Source organism: Styela clava, chromosome 15 (genome assembly GCF_964204865.1).
Source record: "Styela clava chromosome 15, kaStyClav1.hap1.2, whole genome shotgun sequence".
NCBI classification, from domain to species: Eukaryota; Metazoa; Chordata; class Ascidiacea; order Stolidobranchia; family Styelidae; genus Styela; species Styela clava.
The window spans coordinates 2329757-2347500 of NC_135264.1; the positions used below are offsets into that span (position 1 = coordinate 2329757).

The 17744-nt window shown below is 39.3% G+C and overlaps 3 protein-coding genes, 1 non-coding gene and 1 pseudogene across 4 annotated transcripts; 3 read left to right on the forward strand and 2 right to left on the reverse strand.

Moving 5' to 3' along the window:
* Positions 1-871: 871 nt before the first annotated feature.
* LOC144411795 (uncharacterized) lies at positions 872-1873 on the reverse strand. Its single transcript, XM_078109384.1, has one exon. It carries the CDS (start codon positions 1871-1873, stop codon positions 872-874), a length of 1002 nt encoding a protein of 333 aa, XP_077965510.1.
* Positions 1874-2901: 1028 nt separating this feature from the next.
* Positions 2902-5567, forward strand: LOC120333639 (ER membrane protein complex subunit 10-like). Its single transcript, XM_039400981.2, has 5 exons — positions 2902-3128; positions 3351-3574; positions 4055-4218; positions 4772-4865; positions 5058-5567. Exons 1-5 carry the CDS (start codon positions 3029-3031, stop codon positions 5124-5126), a joined length of 651 nt encoding a protein of 216 aa, XP_039256915.1. The 5' UTR covers positions 2902-3028; the 3' UTR covers positions 5127-5567.
* A 480-nt stretch (positions 5568-6047) lies between these two features.
* Positions 6048-9709, reverse strand: LOC120333644 (alpha-1,6-mannosyl-glycoprotein 2-beta-N-acetylglucosaminyltransferase-like). The gene has a single exon (XM_039400987.2). The coding sequence runs from the start codon at positions 9665-9667 to the stop codon at positions 8309-8311; it is 1359 nt and encodes a 452-aa protein (XP_039256921.2). The 5' UTR covers positions 9668-9709; the 3' UTR covers positions 6048-8308.
* Positions 9710-16304: 6595 nt separating this feature from the next.
* LOC120334710 (5.8S ribosomal RNA) lies at positions 16305-16458 on the forward strand. The gene has a single exon (XR_005568547.2). It is a non-coding gene; the product is annotated as a 5.8S ribosomal RNA (ribosomal RNA).
* Positions 16459-16744: 286 nt separating this feature from the next.
* LOC120334712 (large subunit ribosomal RNA) overlaps positions 16745-17744 on the forward strand; it is a 3672-nt pseudogene continuing 2672 nt past the window's right edge.

Here is a 17744-nt window from a genome sequence, read left to right on the forward strand (position 1 = left end):
ACTCTTGTTGGCTTTGTAATTAGGGGTAACGATAAATTAGCAAGATGCATATCTATGTACTTCATAGTGGTCAAATCTGATGATTGACTTAATAAGTCAATGTTCCAGTCTCCTAATAAAATAAACAATTTTTTGTCTTTGTTCAACTTCTCTAAAGAAATAGTTGCAGTAAATTTGATAATATCTTTCCTTGGGTGTTTATAGATTATTCCAATTATGAATGAAATGGTCGAATTTAGTTTTAGGTTTATCCACAGATCTTCACAGTCAGGATGCCCTAGGTCATATTCATGAATCTCAGAGAAATTGAGGTCTTGACTAACATATAGCCCTACTCCCCCAGCAGAAGTTTTGGAAGGTTTATGGATGAATTCGTAATTGCATAATGATATGTTTGAAGTGGGAGTTGGCCCAAGCTTCGTTTCAGATATTGCAATGAGCTGCGGAGGTGTAATAAGTTCAGCCAATAGGTTAACAAGCTCATCATGATTTTTTTGAAGGGATCTGATATTTAAATGGAAAGCAATAAGACTATTCTTTGGCATGGACCTACTAATGAAATTAAGATTGAAAACTTCTAAATTTTCACAATCACAACCACTTATTTCATTTAGCACTTTGAAATTACGGGCAAAAGCACTATGAAGATTTTGACATGATTGAAAAGGCGGTGTTAAACACTTTTGGCACAAATATGACTGAGCTTGGGTTGCAGACACAGAAACCTGGGTACATTCAGAATGGAATTGTTCGCCACATATTTCACATTTTGATATAATTTGATCTGATGTTATTAATCTACTACATAAATGACATGTTAAATCAATATTAGTCATACTGGAATAGATAATAAGTTACACTCACATAATGATTATTTGATTTTAGCGAGATCTTCTTCGCATCTTATATTTAGAGAGTTTCTTACGTCACTGTTCTTTTTGACAAATACTTTCCCATTTGAAGTCCAGATAAATCTATATCCACAACTGTTTTTTGCAGCTCTAGCTCTGAAGTACAGGTCTTTGTTTAGAGCGGTTAGGTTTTCTGCTATGAATATTTTTGATGGTTCTTGAAAGTTATCACTTGATTTTATAGTACGCAAGAATTTCCTTTTTTCAAATATCTTAATTTTGTTTTTGCGGTGGATGAACTTGGCAATAATAGCAGGAGTTCTATTTTCTCCAGCTCCTGTTGGCATTCTATGCGACACAGAGATGTCGTTTTCTTGGATATTAACACCGATCATCTTAGCTATGCTGCAGACTATTCCATCTGTGTTTTCATTTTCAGTGACAGGGACTCCATGGAACTCCAGATTTTCAAGTCGGCCTCTTCTTTCTTGATCCTCTAACTTTTCAGAAACATAATACAAATCATCCTCAAGATCGTATATGCGATCAAGGAGATTTACAATGGTCTTTTTGTTCTCGGATGCTTGTTTTTCCAATATTTTGTTCTTTGTTGCTAGGTCGTCATACATTTTGGTATGAAATGTTTGACTCTCTTTAATTTCAGTCAATTCAGATCTTATTACTCGCATTGACTGGCTTAGGTCACTGAGTATTTCCTGGATATTCGGTGTTAAGGGTGTCAGAATGTCCGAGTTATCTGAAAAGTAGTAGTTGTCGTCAAGGCACTGCCCTATCATAGCTGGAAGTTGTAGGGTGATGCCATTTATTATATTTTTTGTTATCAGGGGAAGAATCCCACTCACAATCTCGCTGTGCTGAGATATATCAGATGTAGTAGATATGTTTAGGGGTCCTCCAGTTTTCCCAGATTGCAGTTGCTCCTCTTTATTAGCACATTTTGTTGTAGTTTTAGCATGCACCTTTTTGGTCTTGGAAGGTGTTTTCTCTCTTGGTGGATTCATATTTAATTTGAGTATAGAGTTATGCTATTTTAGACTAGAACCTGCGTGATCTTAATCAAAACAGCAATGGACATCTAGTAGTAGTGTATATTTACGGTACAGTACATCTGATATTCATCCGACCACCGGGGATCCACCTACAGCTGACTAATTTGTTGTTACGTCATGCAGAAGTCCGCGTTCATTGGCCCATGATACGGGAAAAACAGAGAAAATAGGACAGATGGTAACACATATTTATTGTAGTAAAATCGTCTTTTCTGTAAAACGTGCAACTTTTGTAAGTGAGAACAAGGCAATATTTGTTACTAAATTTCTAAGGGTCTTCTTAAAATCATTTTCAGGTAGTTACCTTGTGTGCGCTACGAAACTGAAAGATAAATGGCCTCGGCTCGCGGCCTAGATTGTACAAGGCAAGTGAGTCGTGCTTCAAGAAGTTATGTGCGAGAGTATTGCTGGACTCCTCTCCGCCGCACTGCCGTAGTGCAGGAGGGTGGTTTACGTCCTGGCGTCCTCAAGCGCGTGAATCTGAAAACAAAAAAACTGGAGCTTGCCAAAGTATAAACTAAGTCCAGAAGTCTGTAAGTTTTGTGCGATGTCAAATCAGAAAGTTGATTCACACTCCTTATTATATATACTTATATCATGACTGTATACGGTACCGTGCCGTACAGTTCGAGTGGAAGTGGTGACTCCTCTTCGGCCCATGGGCCGGGGCCACGGCCCATCAAATTGGGCCTAGGCCCATCAGGCTATGGGCCGCGGCCCATCAAGTTGTGTAAAGGAACTATTCACTTGGCTAACACAGACAGTCCCCAAACTCATAATAGAACTATAATGTAAAAAATCGGAACAAAATTTTGCCCTAACCCTAACCTGGTACACATACTACAGGAGTTTATTTTTTGGTTCGAATATTGACAATTTTGTAGAAATTGAAAATTTTGGTAAGATAATTGAATTTTTCCTGACGGGGCCGCGGCCCATAGCTTGATGGGCCACGGCCCATGTGGCCCAATTAGATGGGCCGTGGCCCCGGCCCATGGGCCGTAGTGGAGTCACCACTCCTGTAGTACCGGTACAGTTCAGCCGTCAGGCCGTGGTCATCTGTAAATTTATTTTTAGGCTAATGTCTATATTGGGTTTTGCTGCAGAATGCATCTTCTACTGATGGTGGTATGTATATCTTCCATACAAGGAATACTTGCATCTACAGATGGATATAGTCTTGTGTTGCAGCATGATTTAGGGAACGGTGAGTTCTTGGCATTGCCAATACAATAACATTATAGTAACTGTCTGCTGGTACCGGTATCTGGGTATTGCCAAACTAGGCTATAGCACAATAGTACGGTATGATTCGATCTTTTAAGATATTATCTTGGGTAAAAGAGAGCTGAAAGTTGATCAGTCCTGATTTGACAATAGTTCGATGGGACCAGCATTTTGATGAAACTATTTCTATTTTATCTTTCAGGGTTTTATGTCCAAAGAGGAGTTATTCTTTTTCCAACAATGAAGGGCGAAGATGCAGATATAATCGGACAAAAAGAATTAAACACAACTGAATTACATCTGATAAATAAATTACAGAGTGGTAATGGGATTTATAAACTCAGAGTTAGAAGTCAATTGATTACAACTGATGTCGATAAACAAACAATTGAAGATGGTTCATTTGTAACAGCATACACAGATGCAGTAAGCTCTAAATTGTTTCAATTATAAATACTACGAGTATGATTGGGCATTATTAAGCTTAAAACTTTAAACACTAGCCTATTTAAATAACTCCTCCTTAAACTCCTAGCCTATTTAAAGATTAAATTATTATTGCTCAATTCTATATTAGATTGCTTCTCAGTTGACAGATAATGCTTTGAACCCGTGGTTTTCAAACTTTTTGAGCCGCACCCCCATTTTAGAATTTTCTTGCCCCACCTCAAGAATAACTAGATAACAATGAGCTACAAATATCAGATACACATTGAAAACACCCCAAAAAACTGTTAAGATCGAATCTAACAAATATTTTTATTTTTAATTAGCTACACGCCCCTTCAAAAAAGTGTCTTCGCCCCAGTTGTGGGGCGAGCCCCACTGCTTTCAATCATCTATATGCCTGTCATTTTGTCAGTGTTATTTTTATAAATATTCACATTCACATTGTTTTCATTTCAGAAAAGTTTGTTGGCTTCAGGTCTACAAGACGAAATAACAATTCTTACAGATGGATTAGGAAATATCATATCAATTGAAGTCAAACTTCAGCAAAATGCTGGAGAATCAGATCTTGAAAACTTTAGTACAATTTTGAAAGTGAATAGTATTCAATCAGGCCCTGTGTGAGTAACTCATATACATAATATATTATATTCAAAAATTGATGCAAAATCCTGTATGGTGCAAATTTTGTTGCAAAAAACTCTATTTGGTCAGTTGTATAGCATTCGAGAACAACCTTGATATCTAATTGACATGGGAATACACAGTATTGGTAATGAAGCAACCATCAGTTGCATAGTGATTTCTTATAAGCAACATACTCTATTAGAATTCAGTAGGAAATGTCTGTTTTACTCAAATTCAATTTGTGTGATGAATTTCGGGTACTCCCGTAGTATGTGAACCAAGATGGCTGACACCTAAACGTAGTATCGTATGTGTATCAGGTTAGGGCACTTGGCTAGTCCCCGACCTCGTAATAGAACTAAAATAAGGAAAATGGGAATAAAATTATGGCCTGACCCTTCCTGGTACACATACTATGTTCAGGTGTCCGCCATCTTGGTGCACATACTATGGGAGCATCGAATTTTGTCCAGGGTATCCACAGAGTCATCACAAATAAAAACAAACTGTCAGTGTGACCAATTTTTAACACTTTTATTCTCTCAGGCCTGACACTGCTGGTTTTCTTAATAAATTGAAGGAAGAAAAGCTGAAGAAAGAAAAAGCAGATAAAGATCCAAAATCTTTCATTGGAAAATATGTATGTATAAAATAGATTGATTTCTCTAAGTGCAAGAACAAGAAGCTTCGGTTTAGTCCAGAGATATCGGTCAGGCTAAAACTTAGCTGAACGAAATGAATGTCAGGATGTGACTCGTTTGTATTGGCGCTAGGAAACAATCTTACTCTTTCTCATGCATACTGAAGCTTCTAATATTTTTGTTTCAAACAGTGGATGTACATTCTACCAGTGGTCTTCATAATGATGATGTCAAGTGCAAATCAGCAGCAACAGCAGTAGAAAGGAAGCAAGGCTTACCAGAAGTCTCAATCGGATTGTATTGAATCAACAAAACTCTGCATCTGAATAGATTTTATGTATTCTCATTATTATTATGGCTGTCAGTTGTCACTACAGAAAGGGATTGAATGATCCATTGTATCGCCTACTTTTGTGATCCAATTCTGATGTGTTTTTTTATTCTAATTTATTTGCAAACAACAATGGGACCTCCTGAAGTATGCGCACAACCTTATCTCAGGTTGTGCACTAGGTTAGGGTTTAGGTTATGCGACATCTTTGTGCGCATACTTCAGGAGCACGAACCATGTAAAAAAACTTCATGAATTTGGAAATTTATTCTTACTATATTTGTTTGTTTCAATGGGAGGATAGTACGATTCAATTTTGATTTTACTGGAGAGAGATTTTGCAACTGACTAAAACATCACATGCATTGGGGTTGAAGTGTATGCATCACAACAAAAATTGTGTAGTTGTTGATGGACGGTATTGTCAAGAACCATCTGTTTTATATCTGCCTGAGCAAATAAAGTAATAGGCACACCCTGCTTAGCACCAGATATAATTTTTGCTAATCAACGAGGCAATTTTTTCGAAGACTGAACTTTTGCCATATGGCTGTCACTAACTAGAAAGCTCCAGTGTTATTATGAGGTGGAACAATAGACCAGCGTGTTAACTGCATTGTTGAATAAGCGTCTGATAAAAACATGTACCAGGTTAACACATTTGACAAACGTTGTGTATAGGGACAGTGTAAGAGACTTGAGTGAAGCCCGAAATGTAGTCACAACAAAATAAGATGCTAAGGCCATTTTTAAAGAGTGGCTGTATTTTATGAAATTCCAGTTGACTGCAAAGAATGATATAAGCCTTAAGGGAGTAAATTTTCATACTGGTGACTTAAAGGAGGAGTCGTTTATCTTTAATGTTTTATGTATTGCTTCAAAAAAGACAATAAATATTCAAAAATCTAAACAAAATAGGTGATCAACAACAAAAATTGATATATATTTGCTTAATAACTAAATCTGAAAATAAAATATACACCAGGTTTGGTAGTAATTAGAATGCCTACTTGCATAATATCTGTAAACATTTCCATCACAATTGTATATAGACTAGATTACTGCAAACGCAAAGAAAGATTGGGGTTTTGCCAATTTCAATCATGGCAGGAAATTATTGTTAATAAAGAATTCAAACATAAAATGTATATTATCAGTCACACCTACACAAGTGCACTAAAAGCAAGCATTTATAACGAGGTTACTTTTCAAAATTTTACTACCAATGTAGATAGCATCCCCTACTGATGCAAGTACTACTTTGGAAAGGCATCTAAGGCTTATTCTTGAAAATGATAAATCAAACCCAAAAAATTATCGTTCATACCAGATATTAAGACTCAAAGTTAACCTTTTAAAGTTAATCCTATTAACACAAATTGTTGATTAGAACAGCGCAATTAGAAACGGATACAATATAGTGGCTTTTGTGTTGCATCATACAAATAAGTATTATTTTAATGATTTAGTCTTCTCTATTACAGCTTAGATTGAACAAAATACATCGTACGGTTAAACATAATTTACTTGAAATATTTCCGCTTAAGACATGCATTACATAAGGTAATCCCGCAGTATGTGAACCAAAATGACGGACACTTGAACGTAGTATGTGTACCAGGTTAGGGTTAGGCCATAATTTCATTCCAATTTTCCTTATTTTAAATCCATTAACAGTTCGGGGACTATCCAAGTACCTCCCATAGTATTTGTACCTGAAATTATGGCCTAACCTGGTACACATACTAGAGATGTATCGGTTGGATTAAGGCCGATATTTCCGATATATTAATCTTTTTGATATGGTCCAGAATGTTTTAAAACGATAAGATGAAATACTACTTTTTAATTTATTTTTTGTCCAGAGAGATCGTGAGCTATGAGCCATACATGTCCCCACCTGTTTTAGCTATTTATCAGCAAAACTAGCTCAACTAATTTGGCTGTTTTCTGCTGTCAAATTTTTATATTGACATTTTTAATATTACTTAGTAATTATGAAGAAATATATCAACACAGCGCATAACAAAAAGCAACGAGGCGCCCAGTTCTAAATCATATACAGTGGAATTGGAGACTGTTAGTCGTCAAGTATGAGTGTCATTTAGTCCGTCGACATCGATAAACTAAGTTTTGACACAATTATCCCTCTACGCAGGTATTAATTTGAATTTTGTTTAACTACACAATTTCTTTATACATATATTGACATGACCGCCTAGAGCCCTAGACTGTCTCAAAATATATGATAGCAATTGTAAAATATTATAAAATAGTAAAGTAAAAAAACATCCTTGACAGTTATAGGTAAGCCTTATTTTTGTCTGTGCTGATTGACATTCTTTCATCTTGGCTTTGATTTATTGCGCCGACGATTGTGATTGTAAAATGTTTTTAATTTGAACATAGGACGCCGTGTTAGAATGTGTGGGCAATATTCGATATTCTTTCAAACACGAAAAACGATGTTCGAAGGTCGCAATATTAACATCAACTTCGAATTGGACATCCCGATTTATGAGTTTTCTAATTGAACAGCGAGATTACTAGCGTCACTAAACAATGCATCTTAATCAGCATCCGGATACCAAACATTAGTGATATATCTCTTTTTTCAAATTTAATCCGAAATAATGTGTACTATGAACAACGCTCAAGGACCATTGTTTTAACCCTTCTGCCCTACACAGCACACTTAATTAAGTAATATTTACATAGTATCGGTATCGGCGACAAAAGTGATATCGGTACATCTCTAACACATACTACGTTCCAGTGTCCGCCATCTTGGTTCACATACTTCAGGAGTAGGCTACCTTACATAATTACATGCAAATCCAAAATAGTAGGCTATTGAATATTCTGCAATAATATACCGAAATAGCTCATATCCTTCAATAATAAAAGTATATCTGCAATAGAATATAAAATGATGCAATTTAGATAAATATCATGCGGTTGCATTCAGGTTGCAATGCACAATTACACATTGTGAGATACATCAGTGCACCCCAAAAACCTCAGGGAATAAATTCATTGCTTGGCCATATACACCTCAAATCATTGCAGTTTCAACTAATTTTCAGGAGAATATATCCAAAACGCTTATATTCAACCCAAGTTCAAGTATTCTTTACATAAACTTGTATAACTTTGGCATAATTCATGGTCTCTGATATCACCCCAACCACCATTCTGTACATGTGGACTGTTGGGGCTTTTGCTCGATGACTTCAAAAAAAGGGTAGGGGGGAATAAATTTGAGGCTTCTTTTCGTAATAATCCTCTGAGTTTTTCAACCTCTGCGGCTATGTCGCACTTTCCACCTGCAGGTTTCTGATGGAACCCAGTACATCCAAGATGGTAAACTCTTGGTACTTTTAATATGAGGGAATAAAGGTGAATATCTGAAAAGCATTTCAACGCAGTTGATTGCAAAGTCCAGTCCCAGTTGTAATCATCATAGGTGCAGAAATATTTAGAGCATGATGTAATTTTATCAAAAAATTGTTGATTTATTACCATTCCGATGTTATGCTTCGAACTAACCCATGGTTTAACATGAGCATCTGCGCCATTGAAGCGATAGTCTGTTGTGAAGTCATATGCACCTAATGTAATAGCAAGACAGTCTTTGCATTCTGAGTCTCGTAATAGAACTGCCTTCTTCATGACGTCAATTACATCTGGGATGACATAATTGTCATCCTCAAGCAATAAAATAGGGCCAGTATTACCATTAAGTTCTCTGATGCCAGAAAATACCATGTTGAGCTTCCAAAACCAATGATGCTTCAGTTGGACATATTTAATTTCTCTGTAATGACCATACATATCTGGACATTCAGCATTGTTGCAGCCTTGTTTCATTGCAGCTGATTTGGATATATCACGAGGGCAATCATTGGGATCTTCACCTGGAAATTTGTTGGGAAAGAGCTGCATTGAGAATGGGAAAAATATTTCCACATATCTGCAAAAATTAAGATTTTTATCGATGACATTATCCATGTCAGGAGTGAATTTATCTCGACTGATTACCAATGTTGCGCTTTCAATGCCTTTGACTTCTCGTAAAGAGTCGAATAATATTTTCAAAAGATTTGCCCTATCATGTGCCTGCACAACAATCACAGGATCGTCAGCGCGGTGGTCTCCAAATTTTTCTTTATTTTTTATTAATTGGATGAAATTTAATTTTTTCGCTTCTTCTCTCATTTCCTCAAGAGAATATCCTCTTGAACTAACATTTTTGCTTTGTTCTTTGACAGGTTGAGCAAGGACAGGAGCATCAGATCGGACTTTGTCAGCTATTTTTGATGGCAAGTCTGCACTTATGGATTTGTCCTCCTCCTTTGCAGGTGAAGTGTGAGATACGAATTTTGCTCTCCATACAACGCCCAATGATACTAACATCAAAATAATAACTAAAATCTTGATATTGTTCCGACGATAAATCAATGCCATCATTTAACTAGTACTGTAGTAATAGGCCTACATGTAAAAATGAAAACATTTAATAAGATATTAAGAAGTGTACCGTAATTCATGCCCCAATGCGGTACGTTGAATAACAGTTGAAATAAATTATATTCTAGACTCTACAAGCAGACTAAAGGCCGCAGCGGCTAACCGACAAGCGTTTACGTCAAGAACGGTGTGGCCACGCCCACGCGATGCCCCTACTAAAATTAGAATTTCCGCTACGTTCATACTAAAATGGCTATGTTCTTTCTAAAATCGTGATCCCGATATGTTTCTACTACAATGACTACCACTACCGGTATGTCCAGATAGGATTCAACTTACCGGATAGGATAGGATTTACATATTTATCCCGGGGAGAGGAAAGCGGATAAGACGGCTTATCCATATGGCGAACCACGGCCTCTCGTCCGGTTACCATTCCAAGTCGGGTATGCTGGTATGGGATTAGATTTACTGTATTGTTTGTTTTCGGAAGCATGGACTTGGTGGTGGAGGAAGCCGTAACCGACCAGCGGTTACGTGAACCACCCAACGACGGCGAAGAGTCCAGCAATCCTCTCGCACATAACCATCCCTGTATGGGATTCGAACCTGCGAACCCACGCAGAGTAGTTCAACATACCGGTACCGGTACATATTTATCCCGGGGAAGAGGAAAGCCAATTTTCCGGTTACGGTACGGTACAATTAATTCCACGTATGGAAATAGTTCTGTAGTTAGTTACCCTTATTTTTTGTTTTTGGAAATTAGGGACATAATCTACCGGTACCGCACCTAGCCCACCTACCGTACAGGTGGCTTATCAAACCTTTGTCGCCCGGGGCGAGTTTCTGATAATGCTGCCCCTTATACCTGTACCGGTACTTAACTTCAGAAATAATTTTGGAGATAAACAAATTACAGATGTTGCTATTGATGAGAATGAATAAATTCAAAAGTTAAGTAATAGTAAAATGTTTGTAGGCTTAATACTATTATTTAAATTTTAAATCGTCAAACGAAGCAACAAACTCACCACTATAACGAAAGTCTGTAAGAGCGAAAGACAGTAAACTCGAATGACATGAGCCAAGAAATAGCGGCGTGCGGGATGGGATGGAGCAATGAGCATACATACAATGAGTGGAAACTTGCAAAGATTTGCTCATTTTGGTATTGTACCCTGCATTTTTTACGTCGTCCGGCTAAATGGTTCGTTGCATATTAAGAAAACGCATTGCTCGCTGCCAAAATCCCTTGCTTCAGCCGAGTCGGGTGCGAAATTGGCCGTATTGAGGTCTTTAATTCTTCAATACATATTTGGTTTTGGGTTTCGAAGTATGGTACGCTGAAAGCATACAACTATGAGCATATGCTTATTGGGAATGCGTATCTATTAGACAGAAAACGTAGTTACAGTACAGAATATGAACCAGTCGCCCAGTGGGGTGCGGTTATTTATGTATTTATTAGGATAATGAGGATAAGGATAAGGATTTACATATTTATCCCGGGGGAAAGGAAAGCCGATAAGACGACTTATCCATATGGCGAACCACGGCCTCTCGTCCGGTTACCATTCCAAGTCGGGCATGGGATTAGTTATATTGTTTGTTTTCGGGAGCATGGACTTGTTGGTGGAGGAAGCCGTAACCGACCAGCGGTTACGTGAATCACCCAACGGCGGCGAGGAGTCCAGCAATCCTCTTGCACATAACCATCCCTGCATGGGATTCGAACCTGCGGACCCATGCAGAGTAATTAGAGGTGCGGTGGCGAGCGTATTTCTAACGCTTAGCCCGTTGAGCCACACCGCCGCGCATGGGATTTACATATTTATCCAAGGGTAGAGGAAAGCCGAGAAGAATGCCTAAATATATGGCAAACCACGGCCTCTCTCAATCATAGCTCTGTCCTCCATATGAATCACATGGCTCTGCGAGCTATTCGTTTACTTATTAAAAATACTGATTTTAACTATTTCTCTGGGATATCTTGCCATTGAAAACAAAAGCCAGAAATTGGAAGAATAGCAGAGAATGAAATGTGTGTATTATGTAATGAAGAACCTGAGTTTGTTTCACATATTTTCATGTATTGTAAATTTACAAAAAATATTTATGAGGATTTTGTTTTAGATATATTAAAATTGATTAGAATACATTTTGTTATCAATATGATTCTTGCATATTATTTAATTTCAACGATCCTTTATATAGTCATATAGATACTGTTGATTTGGATGCAATTATACTTTTGTAATCAATAGTGAGATATAAAATTTTGACCATGAGAAATTCTATTATATTCGAAAATAAAACACCCCATTTTGCCTTTCTCAAAAAGCAGATAAAAATGGCCATAATATGTAGAAAAATATAGAGAATTATAGAATAAACAACCCATTTGAGAGGGAATTGAAAAATTTATGTAAAGCGTTATTTCAAAAAGAAAATTATATGTTCATGATATGTATTTTATATTTACTAATTTCATTTTTATTGTTTTATATCAATGCATTTATTAAAATAACCTAATTATGGTATGGATTACTACTGGAATTGAACAAAATAAATACTGAATCATGTATGCAACATGGAATATGAACTTATTTATATTAACCGTAATTAAAATCACTCATTGAGTGAACGAATGAGCATACTGTAATGCTTATTGGGAATACATACCATTTATTAGGCAGAAAACTTAACTACAGAACAGAATATGAACCAGCCAAGTGGTGACCTGGGATATTGTATTCATTGATATAGATAGTTTATTTTGAAAAGTCCACAATCTGACAATACAAACAAATAAAAAATGGAGAGTTCTGGAGAGCGAGCAAAACCTTTAAAAAAGTTTAAAACACGATGAGTATCATGTGCCCGCCGTGTTATAGCAAGTAGTAATGTGTAATGAATTTAATTCACTGTGGTAAATGAATTGCTATCTTTTTATTTGTTATGAGCACACTTGCTGGAACTCCATAATCTATTATTTTATTTGTTGGTAACACTTTTAAATAACAAATTGTTTATCATACTTGCATCCATATTTCGCCCTAAATTCTATGACACTTTCTCTGTATCCAAATATCTATGTACATGACCACATTATTTATTTTTTAGTAATACTTCGTTTAAAAGTATCTTAATGTTTATTATACTTGCTATTCTGGTATTTAATCAATTTTTTGCCTTGAATTTTATTCTATGATACTTGCTCTGTATCCAAATATCTATATGTATATGAGCACTTTATTTATTTTTTAGTACCGGTAATACTTATTTAAAAATAACCTATTGTTTATCATTGCTATTTCAGTATATTATCAATATTTCGCCTTAAAATTCATTCTATGATACGTGCTCTGTAGCCGAATATAGATATGTACATGAGCACTTTATTTCATATATATATATATATCTGCTGGAGAAGGGTCAAATCCTGATCATGTATTAATGTGTGTCACTATCCTCCAAATCACTTGCCAGTCATAATCAAGTATTATAATTTGATGTGTTCAAATTATAGTGTATAAAGAAATATACTCATGATTTCATTACTATTATCAAATGTTTATAATTAAAGTGCTATAATAATAGAATTTTCCTCATCTTTGCTCATAAAAAACCCATGTCCTATCACATTAATTTTTAGTAGACAAATTTTCCAAATAATAGGTATCCTTGCTAACCCATTTTTATGCAGTTGATATGCAATACATGTCAACTTATCAGCTGAATAAATGATGATCTTAGGACAAAACATGATTATTTAGTACTTTCCAAATCAAAAATTCTTGTGAATAATGTATATAGTGAATACGGTATATGAGAGCTATTGAAGAATTTAACACCGAACCTGTTAAATGACCCCAAATGTTGTAACGTTGTCTCCCAGTCAAACACCTGAGCATCTTTTTTTTTTATTATAATTTATATATGTTCATGGTTTGACGAACGAAATAAACTCTCTCTCTCTCTATTAGTTTAAAATACTGACTTCTGGACTTGGCTAATTTTATACATATCAAAACTTGTAAATATTTGCATATCAAAACTTGTCATTTATTTCGTTCCATCCATGTATTTTCAACTGTTTTTCCAATAAAACGTACTTATGCCTTACTGTTATTTGTAGCTTATTATTGTTAGCTAACTATTTTGAGGTGAGGCGGAAGACTTCACAAATTCTAAAAAGGGGGTGCGGCTTGAAAAGTTTGGGAATGCTTGTATGTAGTAGACCCTAACCTGGTACACATGGTTGGCAACTGGGTTTACATACTTCAATTTGTATTACAGTTGTAAAACAGAAAAAAGCTGAATGTCGGTCTTATTCCATCTGTAAATTTACCAAAATCTCCACAAAGAATGAACAATGTGCCAGACCATGTGTATTATCGATGAAATGAAAAGTGACATATGAAAAATACAGAAGCTGTAGAAAATATTTTGCATTCCAAAAAAATTAGTTCACATATTAAATATTTTACATTACAAAAAAAATGGTGCTCCAGAAGTATGTGTACCAATATGAAGGTAACTAATTTTGTTCGCCTATTTTATATCAAGTTGTGTAAATGGACTAAATTCTATCGGTAGGGGATATTCACTTGTGTAACACAGACAATTCCCGAACTTTTAATAGAACAAAAATAAGGAGAATCGTAACCTAACCTGGTACACATACTACAAGAGTACCGAAAAAACAGCCCACATAGTAAAAGCAGTTATGGAAATACTTACATTGCAGAAAAATTAATTCACATAGTAAATAGCAGACGCAAGATGTATTTTGCATTGCAGAAAAAATAGCTCACATAGTTAATAGCAGTCCTGAAATATTTCTCACTATTGATAACAAAAGTATAATTGCATCCAAATCAACAGTATCTATATGACTATATAAAGGATCATTAAAATTAAATGATATGCAAGAATCATATTGATAACAAAATGTATTCTAATCAATTTTAATATATCTAAAACAAATTCTTCATAAATATTTTTTGTAATTTACAATACATGAAAATATGTGAAACAAACTCAGGTTCTCCATTACATAATACACACATTTCATTCCCTGATTTTCTTCCAATTTCTGGCTTTTGTTTTCAAAGGCAAGATATCCCAGAGTAATTTATAGTTAAAATCAGTATTTTTAATAGGTAAACGAATAGCTCGCAGAGCCATGTGATTCATATGGAGGACAGAGCTATGATTGTGAGAGGCCGTGGTTCGCCATATATTTAGGCATTCTTCTCGGCTTTCCTCTCCCATGGATAAATATGTAAATCCCATGTTATATCAATGAATAAATACATAAATAACCGCACCCCTCTCGGCGACTGGTTCATATTCTGTTCTGTAGATACGTTTTCTGCCTAATAGATATGCATTCCCAATAAGCATATGCTCATAGTTGTATGCTTTCAGCGTACCATACTTCGAAACCCAAAACCAAATATGTATTGAAGAATTACAGACCTCAATACGGCCAATTTCGCACCCGACTCGGCTGAAGCAAGGGATTTTGGCAGCGAGCAATGCGTTTTCTTAATATGCAACGAACCATTTAGCTGGACGACGTAAAATGCAGGGAACAATACCAAAATGAGCAAATCTTTGCAAGTTTCCACTCATTGTATATATATATGCTCATTGGATGGAGCGCTCAATCCCACGGCGGCGGCGGGCGGGCGAGAGAGTGCTGCGTCGCCGGCATCGACGTCGAGAAAAGCTGAGCCGAAAAGAATCGAGTGACTGCACGTGAAAGCATACTAACCTAACCCTAGGTAAGGCTTGTAAGAGCGAAAGACAGTAAACCGGCACATGAAAGCATACTAACCTAACTTTAGGTAAGGCCTGTAAGAGCGAAAGACAGTAAACCGGCACGTGAAAGCATACCAACCTAACCCTAGGTAAGGCTTGTAAGAGCGAAAGACAGTAAACCGGCACATGAAAGCATACTAACCTAACCTTAGGTAAGGCCTGTAAGAGCGAAAGACAGTAAACCGGCACGCGAAAGCATACTAACCTAACCTTAGGTAAGGCTTGTAAGAGCGAAAGACAGTAAACTCGAATGAGCCAAGAAAGAGCGGCGTGCGGGATGGGATGGAGCGCTCAATCCCTCAGTGGCGGGCGGGCGAGAGAGTGCTGCGTCGCCGGCATCGGCGTCGAGAGAAGCCGAGCCGAAAAAAGTTAAAGTACAAACGCGATGCTAATGAGCGAGCCGTTGTCTCGACTAATATGTAGGAGGCGCTCGATCGAGCGTCTGGCTTGAGCGCTTGTCGGCCTAGCAGAACGGTTTCCGTAGGTGAACCTGCGGAAGGATCATTACCGAAAGTGGTGGTAGGCCCCGGCCGACCGCGCACTTAATTGTCTTTGGGTGCCGCCGAGAGGGCGGCCGTCAATCGGGGTTCCGCCCCGTGCGACACGCGTAACACGTTGGCATAGCAAGGCAGCCGAGTGCGATGGTGGCTTCTGGGCACCGCGCTCGATGTGCCGCCGGCCCAGCCCGGCGGTCGCTCGGCGCCGTTTGTTGGTGTTTTTGTGCAGTTGTTGTCGGTGGTGGTTTTGTGGTCGATCCCACAGTGTGACGTCCGCGCGCTTCGGCGCCGGGCGAAACGTCGAGGACGACTCCTAACGGTGGATCACTCGGCTCGCGAGTCGATGAAGGACGCAGCCAAGTGCGAGAAGTAATGTGAATTGCAGAACACATTGAACGTCGACCTTCTGAACGCGAATTGCGGTCTCGGGTCAATCCCGGGACCGCGTCTGCCTCAGGGTCGCATTCGTCCTCACCCGAGGGCCGTCGTCGGGCCTCTGCAAAGACGGCCGGGCGTCGCCCCAAGTTGAAGCGGTCGCCGAGCTTTCTCGGCGCGACCGCGTGTCCCGTACACTGCCGGCCTCTCGACGTTCAACGACGTTCGAGGGGCGGGTCCAGGTCGGTCGGTCCGGTAACGAGATCAAGACCGACCGTGGGCCAAGGCGGCGACGGTACGCGCTCGGTCGGCGCCGGCGGCGACGACTTGCGATGCCAGCGGGCCGTGGAAGAAGCGGCCCGCCTGACACATAAGACCTGAGTTCAGGCGAGAGCACCCGCTGAATTTAAGCATATTATTGAGTGGAGGAAAAGAAACCAACAGGGATTCCCTGAGTAACGGCGAGTGAACCGGGAAGAATCCAGCGTCGAATCTGCGCGCTTCTCGAGCGCGCCGAGTTGTGACGTACGGAAGTCCCAGTGCGGCTGACGGCGAGCGCCGGTGTCCTTCTGATCGAGGCCTCGTCCCACGGCGGGTGTTAGGCCCATAAGGGCGCTTGCCTTGGCCGCTTCGGGTCTTCTCGGAGTCGGGTTGTTTGGGAATGCAGCCCAAAGCGGGTGGTAAACTCCACCTAAGACTAAATACGGTCGCGAGACCGATAGCGGACAAGTACCGTGAGGGAAAGTTGAAAAGCACTTTGAAGAGAGAGTTCAAGAGTACGTGAAACCGTTGAGAGGCAAACGGGAGGGCCCGTCAGGTCGCCGGCTCGCTTTCAGTTGGGCGCGGGGACGCGCCGTCTCGGTTCGCGGACGCTTAAGGCGCCGCTGCCGAGTCGGTTCGCTCACCGTCTCAGCGCACTAGCGACCGGAGCGGGTCACGACCGGTTTGCCGTCGGTCTAAGTTCCCGCGCGAAGGTGGCCTCCGCTCCGGCGGGGGTATTACAGCGCGTGGGCGGTGCGGCCCGGCGGCTGATCGAGGAAAGGATGCCGCGCGCTCTCTGTGTGCGGCCGTCGCCGTTCGGCTGGCTTGTCGTTCGTCTGCACTGTACGCAGTGCCGGTGTTCGGCGGGCTGCCGCTTCGGTGGCGCGCCGTCGACGCGCTCGGGGTCCGTGGCCACCCTCCCGACCCGTCTTGAAACATGGACCAAGGAGTCTAACATGAGCGCGAATCGTCGAGTGGTTCGAGACTCGCAGGCGAAATGAAAGTGAAGGCGGCCTTTGGCCGAACGAGGTCGGACCCGGAGCCCCGAGCGGGCGCCGGCGCACGACCGGCCGATCGCACCCGCTCTGCCGGGGCGGTCGCGCAAGAGCGTC